This window comes from Meleagris gallopavo, chromosome 2 (assembly GCF_000146605.3).
Source record: "Meleagris gallopavo isolate NT-WF06-2002-E0010 breed Aviagen turkey brand Nicholas breeding stock chromosome 2, Turkey_5.1, whole genome shotgun sequence".
Taxonomy (NCBI): Eukaryota; Metazoa; Chordata; class Aves; order Galliformes; family Phasianidae; genus Meleagris; species Meleagris gallopavo.
Window position 1 is genome coordinate 97,448,779 of NC_015012.2, and position 8,672 is coordinate 97,457,450.

Sequence of the window (8,672 nt, forward strand, 5' to 3'; positions counted from 1 at the left end):
TCTTTCTCTCTTCCTTTCCTTCCCTCCGTTTGCACTCTCGTTTTTCTCTGTCCCTGCCCACCCCACCCTTCCTCCAGATCCGGCGATTTCTGCCCTCGCCTCGCCCTGTCATTGATGGGAAATCAACTGGATCGCATCACTCACCTGAATTACAGTGAGCTGCCTACCGGGGACCCCTCGGGGATCGAGAAGGACGAGCTGCGCGTCGGGGTGGCTTACTTCTTTTCGGATGAGGAGGAGGACCTGGACGAGCGAGGCCAGCCAGAGAAGTACAGCGTGAAGGGCTCCGGCAGCCCTGGCCAGGAGACGCCCACCCACCACCTCCACCACCAGCTCGTGCTGAACGAGACCCAATTCTCCGCTTTCCGCGGCCAGGAATGCATCTTCTCCAAGGTCAGCAGCGGCCCCCAGGCTGGGGACCTGAGCGTCTACTCGGTGTCAGCGCTGCCTGCCCTCTGCAAGCCGGGGGACCTGCTGGAGCTACTCTACCTGGGGCCGTCGGAGCAGCCGCCGCCGCACTGGGCAGTGTACGTGGGCAGCGGGCAGATCATCCACCTGCACCAGGGGCAGATCCGCCAGGACAGCTTGTACGAGGCGGCCGCGGGCAACGTGGGCCGGGTGGTGAATAGCTGGTACCGCTTCCGCCCACTGGTGGCTGAGCTGGTGGTGCAAAACGCCTGCGGGCACCTGGGCTTAAAAAGCGACGAGATCTGCTGGACTAACTCCGAGAGCTTCGCCGCCTGGTGCCGCTTCGGGAAACGGGAGTTCAAAGCCGGGGGGGAGCTGCAAGCTGCTGCCGGCACCCAGCAGCAGTACTATCTCAAGATCCACTTGGCGGAGAACAAGGTGCACACGGTGAGGTTCCACAGCCTGGAGGATCTAATACGCGAGAAGCGCAGAATCGATGCCAGTGGCAAACTGAGAGTGATCAAAGACCTGGCTATAGTGGACGAGAAAGAATAGTGCGCAGCGGGGGTACATGGCTATCTTCTTTCTGCCCTACTGGGGAGCCCAGCCTGCCACAGGGGCAGCCGGCTGCACCCTCTTTCCATGGGACGCGACTGAAAGCAGGATCCATGGCAACATTCCAAACAAACAGCGTTCTTTACACCCATAGCCAGTATTTTGTTTGGCTTTCAATAGTCTTAATACTGAAGGAGCACGTGAGAGAGAGAGGAAGAAAAGAGGGGGGAGGTGCACGAAGGCTGTTCTCTCAGTGTGTGGACAAAGTCTCTCCTGTTAATCGATGTTGACCATTCTAGCAACACGCTAATAAAATTTCAAATTGAAATTTTTTTTAATTTTTATTTCATGGCTTTAATCCATGACAAATTTTAAACATTGGGGGCCATGGATGTGGATTTAGCTAAATGCGTTCTTAGCTAACGTTTGCCTTGCAGCCAACCAAAAGCATCCATTGTACTTTGCTAGTTGGAAGGGGTTGCAGGTGGGGGAGTTGTAAATGCTTGTTTGCTTTGTTTCTCAACACTGTTGCTTCAGCTCATAGCCGCAACCCAAATTTTGTCCCAGCCAACTTTAGCGAGACATCAGCAGGGGAAAATGCTTTCACATTTCTGGTTGAAGCTGATCACATTTAAAATAATGTCTTTGCTTTCTGTCTGCAGCTCTCTGCTAAATGTTATCATAATTTATAAGCTGCTTCCACCACCACTCTTTTTAATTTTCTTTTTTTGTGCAAAAAGTTGGTGAGCAGCTGTTTCCTTGAAACTAAATTTGCTGGTTGAAGGTGTATTTTAGAGAATAGTGTACTCAGTGTTGGTCCTTGGAGATCCAGCCTCTAGACTCTTACGCTTAGGCTGTGGGTTTGTGTCGCTGTAGTGACTCTCATTGCAACACTGCATCACTACCTCTTCATGCACAAATCAACAGAATCCTGCAAGAAACAAATAGGTTTGAATTCTGCATGTTGTCTTTTTAAACAGCAATTTATTACATATTTACAATTCCACTTGAAGTATATGTAATGTGGCCAAGTTCATTTTGCATTTCAAATTCTAAGCAACTAAGAATCCCATTCAGTCTTAAGTTTAAGAATCCACAGCTGCATTTGAGATGCCTTTTAATGTGATGTGGGTAATGCCTTGTCTGTATTTCAGATCCAGTTCACTCATTGCTTAACTCGCAGTTTTGAAGTGAAAGATCAAAATATTAAATATACATAAAATCTAAAAAATTATACTGGGACACTTCTAAATCTGTATCTTTATTACTCTGAGCTGCGTACAACTTGTAGTAAGTGATTTGTCTTTGCATGTTTCAGTGCTGGAAAGAAAATGCATTTGTTTTTGTCCCCTCTTCACACATCAATGTCAGATGACAGAATAGAAGTAACACCCCTGTTCTGAATGTACAATACACTCCACCCCTTATCAATGTACTGTATCCTGGCTCCTTTTTGTATTAAACAATGTAATTAGCAACCTTGATGCAACAGTAACTTCATTTCTACAAAAGGTTTGCCTCCCATACATGAAGCTGTGAGAGTGGAGTGTAGCTCACCAGAAGTATTAGCATAAATATGTTTAAAAAAAAAAATAAATAAATAAACTCCTTTAGTGAAGGTCATCAAACAGACTTTGTTTATTGATACACATAGCATAGTTATGCCCTAATAGGCAGTATTACTTTTATTTTCCCACTCACCTTAAAGTACTTTTAGTACAATATGGGATAAGCTTTGTTGTTGTTTGTTTTGTTTTGTTTTTTTTAGTGAATTGCCATACCTTTTATTAAATATGTACTATTTTAGCATTAGATGGGTGATAATATCTGGTAATAATAGCTCTTTTCCATAAGATTAGCAATCTTCAATGTTGTATTTGTATATTTATATTGCATTACATCTCCCAGGCTGTTCCAGTTGCTGAGTACCTCATAGCACTTGGGGGGAGTGCTGTGAGATTGCAGAAAGATACTGATGTTGCAGCCAAAGCACTTAAGGAAAAAATGGAACATAAATAGTAGAAGAAGGAAGAATGGGCAAAAGTAATTTAATTCCTCCTTGTAAGATATGTTGGAGAACTGGGGTAGTAAGAGATGGGAGAGGGAGTAATTGGCAAGGTGTCTACAAAGACAGAAAGAATGGAGTCATGTAAATTTTGAATTCTGAATGTTTTTTCTTCAAGTTGTTCACAAACGAATAAGATAGGGTTAGAGAGAGGATCATTGCAAGAATAGCATTGCAGGTCCTCACCAGTGCAAATTTAGAGCATAGTGACTTTAAACATTTCACTGTGCTTTGCAAATACTCCATCTCTCTATCTAAACAGCCTTTTTAACTGTTTGTTGTGGGGTTTTTTGATTTATTTATTTTTAATGATTAACTAACCCATTTCATGAACGTGTCAGTTTTCCTTAGTTGGCCTTGTGTGTGTTTATTCAAGCTGTGTCAGAAGTCTTTGGCATTTCTCCAGATTCGTACAGATAAAGGTAACGAAAATTAGGGCCTCGGTCCTTTGTGGAAGGTCTAGAAGAATGTATTGGAAATATTCATAAATGGCATTGATCTGAGATTACTGCTGCAACTGTTTTCAAGTGGCAGTCTGCTTTTAGCAACAGAGATATCCACACAGATCATTTTACTTTCACTGGATTTTAGTCCTGAGTTTCTGAAGCAATCTGGTCCTAATTCGTAGTCCATTGAAATTAATAGAAGTTCTCACTGACTTCGGTGAGGCTGTGCTGATTAGGAGGTGGTTAATATTTGTGGACCTTGAAGGGAAGTGAGGCTTAAAATGGCATTAAGGAGAACAGAAAAGCCACCTTTCTGAGGTCAGAGACAGGCAATATTGTGGAAATAGACAAAACAGGTTAGTCCTCAAACAAGCAGCGTTAATGTGAAGAAGCAGTAGGAAAAGAGTGAAAAGTGAATAGAAATGGTTGTTCCGTGTCTTGAAACAAGATGGGAAAGGCTGGGGAGCTGTTAGATGCAAGAGGCAATTATGTGTATGACTGACAGGTAGAAAAGTAATTGATTATACTCATCTTTCAGGATCAGTGACCTGTCTGAGTTAACATTTCCATTTCCATCAGTAAAGATATTGACAAATTATATTTTATCCATGGAATCTGTTTACATTCTTCAGTCTATCATTCTAGGGTAAATATTTATATCTAAGCAATTCACTGCCGTTGAAGTACTGTCTTGGTTTAGGTTACTTCAAAATCCTGCTTTTGTGCCACGTTTCAAGTTTTCTGTTAGCTATTTGGGAGCTGCTTTATTGAAACTGTTTTGCTTGGATACTATATTCCTTGTCATTTCCAAATGCGGTCTTTTGAATTGCTTTGAGGCTAACACTTTATTGAAAAATTGTTTCATGTTCTCTTGAAGCATAAGAGCCTTTGTGAAATGTTTTATTGGCTGAATTGTATGACTGAATTGTTTGCTGGTTATTTGCTGGGTATGTAGGTACAGAAATATGGGAATGGGTGGCAAACTGGATTTTATCTCCATCAGCTTTGTATTTCCGTGTTACTTTGTTTTCATTTTTTAGCACTTCTTCCCCTCTAAAAAGTATCTGTATGCAATTCTAAAAAGAGAAAAACCTTCATAATATATATATTTATATATTTAGGGCAATATTATGCTACATTGATTTCAGATTGAAATCTGGTTGTAACAAGATATGGCCTTCAGGGTGTGACAAGAAATGGCCTTCAGTCTGTGCAGAGTGTGCATAATGTTAATTATCCTGCCTGATTTAATTTTAGTGTCTTTCATATTCAGGTAAGTGATGTGCAAAAATCTGTCAGAGTTTATAGACCTCTTTATGCGATGTGTTGAGCAGCTGTAACTCCAGCCAAAGTTGGCTGAAGTTGAGAGAATTCTGGATCCACTGGAGACATGGAACATCCTGTAGGATCAGGTACCTCACCCCCCCCGCCCCCTTCCCTCCTCCAAAGTTTCCAAATCTGTCTTTTCAACTAGAGAAGAAATAGGGGACTGTGATATCTACTGTGACTTTTACTGTTATTTTCTATGAAAGTTTTCTACTAGAGTAGTGTAGAAGTGTTCTGTTCATAATTTTACTTAGCTGTGATGAAAAAAAAATGGTATGTGTTGATGCTTATATTTTGTAAATGGTATATTTTCTGCTTTATATCCCAGGAGAAAGATGCTGGTCTCAGTCCAAAAGGATTAATCCAGAAATATGTAGGGGGGGTATGATTGGGCTACTAAGCTGAGAGTAGTTTCACTGCAGAATTACGTTTGAAATGATAATAATGTATGACTAGAGTGTGATCATGTGCTGCTGTTTGTTCATGAATGTCAGTGTTTCCATGGCAAATCTGGAATTTATTTACTTAATTATTATGAAATATGAAACTTCTCTGCTCTCTGAGTTCAAATATGACAAGTAAAACAGCCCTACATTCATGGATTCTCTGAATGCTAGTTTGATCTGTCAATTTTTTATTTTTATTTTCCAGTTTTACAGTAAAGAAAATTAATACTGGTATCAGATATTTTACTGAACTGCTTGTAAATGAAAAGAAGATGCTAGGTTGGGAAAAGGGCAGTGAGGATTCTTCTGTTACTTGGAGTGCTACTGGATTTACTCCCAGTTTATATAGGTATAAGCTATTAGTCCTGCAGGGTTTTTTTAAGAAAGTAATTGTGGCACTATGTATTCTCTCTTTTGCAATATAGTATTAATTTATATATATAATACATATCCTTTGCGAAATTATTCTTTTTCCATATATTGAAATGTCACCATGCCTTGGAAAGTAATCATTATTTGAACCATGTTTATTTTTGAGAAAGAAACTAGGATTTGTCTGATGGCGTTTATACTTGAGCAGGTAGTAATATTCACTTTCACTTCTTAATTTTAAATATTTTGCATCATTAACAAGCCTACTCAGGTGGTTATATCCAGAGGAATCATCAGCATAGGCCATACAGATTGAGGTTGTTGAGATTATGGTTTTATAAGATCACACTTCATTTGTTTGTTTGTTTGTTTGTTTTTTTTTAAGAATATTTTTATTTGAGGAATTCTGGGAGTTTCTGGTTCTGCAGATGATCCATGCATAAAACCACTTGCTTCCACAAGAGTTTGTAATATCAGGTCCTTTACTATAAAAAGTCTATCCCCTTCATCTGGCATTTATTTGTGGTTAAAGTTGAGGAGTAGGTCTAGCCAACATCCTAACCGTCAAGTGCACACAGAATTCAATGGAAAAATTATGTGCATGGTGTTTACCAGAAGAGCCTTAATTGCATATTCTTGCTTGTACATATGGTAATTATCTATGCAATTCTGGCATTTTCCTAGGTAAAGTGGGTTAATGCTTTTCAAACATTTTTTTTTCCACTTGTATGGCTGTGTGGGTACAAGTGTTGGACATTGACAGAAGATGGGGAATTAGCATATGGGCTTGAGTCTCTGAAGTGCCAATCCCCTGCTGTTTTAGTAGTCAGACAGAATTTGAAACTAATGTGAGTACGACCAAAAAAAAAGGTGGGAGAGTTAGTTAAACTTCAGATTTTTCAAGAAAGAAGTACATAGCTAAACTTGAAATGCTGTTCTTTCTTTTTCTTCTTCACAGTAAATGAGGGTGAGTATCCCTCATACACAAAACCATTCCCATTTTGGAGATTCGTTATACTGTCTAGGCTAAATAGTGAGCAAAATAAGCGGTGTCATCAGTCTTAAGTAGCAAATAATTTTTCTAAACCTAAACACTATTTGGATACAGAGTGACATTGGCAATCTACTTTGAAAGTTGCATGAAGTCATGAACTAAACTCAGAAATGAAGGACTTCAATTGCCTTTCTTTCCACTTCCTATGTAGGAGAGGTTAGAGCTTGTTACCAGTTTATGTAAATCAAAGAATAACCCTACTTCATGAACACAATCCTGTGGTGGGCTTTACAACTGGATGAAATTATCAAGCCCTAGAATTAGTTCTAACGTAACGCTGTCATTGCTATAAGCAAACCTATATCCAATGACGTGAGTAAATACAGAGTGCCACATCATAACCCTCCTTCACAGCAGAGTACTTTACACCACAGAAGGAATATTCCTCATAAGTTATTTAATGTGAGTAAACATATCACAATCTGGTCTCAAAACAGATAATCTCTTTCCATATGTTCCCGCTGTTTCCATGGACCCTTTCAGTCAGTTGAAAGCAATATAAAGACTGAGTCTGAAAAATGTGGTGATTGTTTGTAAATATTTAAACAGAAATTTATATGCATATTGATATACAACTAATATATATAATATTGTAAATATGAATACATATGCATACAGTGTGTGTATGTATTATGCATATGCACACACAATAAGTCTTGACTGTTTTGTTAGTACTGGTAATAAATGGCATTTCTGTATGTATACTAACTGTGCAACAAATGGATACCCAAGACTATACTGGCAGGATATAAACACTATTCAATATTTGTTCTTTAGGGTATGCCATGGTCTTCTGACATCAAGATAAGTTAATTAAATATGTGGGTTTTGATGTATTGCTACTTACTGCAGGAAAAATATCAAGGAGCACTTCACTTTGCAATAACGAAGTATCCTTTTAGTATGAACTATGCTGCTACTAACTTGTGTGTTCATAAATAAATTAAAAATGCCCCAGTAATGTATCTATCCTTCCTTTCTTTGGCATATGTTAATGATAGTGCCACAATTTTATTTTTTTTTTAACTAATTTAAATGTTTGTTATTGTTGTTTTTCTGTTTGCTGTAATGTTTTGGAAGCATGCCACTGAATTAAGCTGTGTTCTGTTGTTTAGCCATGCTCACCTATTGTTGTATAGTTGTTTGAAAGTAAAGTGGCAGCTGGCTTTTCTTGACTTTTCTCAGATATGTTTTATTTTAAAAGCTAAAAGGTGAGACTTTGAAAAACACAACTGAGTTGGCTCCTTCCCCACTGAACACACTGTTGACCTTTCACCAAATTATTTGGGCCACAGCTAGGCTAACCTGTCTACTTTTAGAAATCTTACTTTATGGATACAGGGTGAAAATGAGATCTGTCAAGAACAGTGAGTGCTCTGAAAATAATAAGTAAATAAAAGCATTGCTGCTGCAAATAGGTCTAGTATAACAGAACATGGGTAACTCTGATATTGCTGGTAATTACAATATCTGAATAAGCATTGGCACCAGTTACTTTTAAGAAGCTTAGGTTGAGTTTCATGCTACAACTTCATTTAACAGAGATGGCTTGGATGAATGCTGTATCTGTTAATATTTATTATATAACTGTATGATAGAACTCTGTTTATTTGCATATGACACAACCTTTCTTTATCTTTACATTCAAACTTTTTTTTTGCATGATATGTCTGCCTATTTTACAATGTTTCTAGATCAGTATTTCTAGTCTGTCCTGGCTTTATATCACTGATTCTTCAGTTAGGTGTAATCAAAGTTCATTAATATTGAAAAGTTCACTTTAATTGACCCATTGACTTATTTTAATTATGGCAATATAAAAGAGTGTCAAGTGGTAGACTCCCACAAAAATAATCAGTTAATATGTGGATTCAATATTTCCTATGTCCTTTTAGTTCTAGCTAAGGACTGTAAAAGAGTTCCCTACATCTTTCTCTCTCTTTCAAGGTGAAGAAATATGACAAAACAGATGGGCAGAAGAAAAAGCTTATTTAAAAAAA

The 8,672-nt window shown here is 38.7% G+C and overlaps 1 protein-coding gene across 1 annotated transcript; it reads left to right on the top strand.

The window, feature by feature from the left end:
* The first annotated feature begins 17 nt into the window (after positions 1 to 17).
* On the top strand, positions 18 to 8,672 carry LRATD1 (LRAT domain containing 1). The gene has a single exon (XM_010707955.2). It carries the CDS (start codon positions 115 to 117, stop codon positions 961 to 963), a length of 849 nt encoding a protein of 282 aa, XP_010706257.1. The 5' UTR covers positions 18 to 114; the 3' UTR covers positions 964 to 8,672.

Bases quoted from the DNA above. Each gene is read 5' to 3' on its own strand.
- LRATD1 (XM_010707955.2), top strand. From the start codon at position 115: ATGGGAAATCAACTGGATCGCATCACTCACCTGAATTACAGTGAGCTG.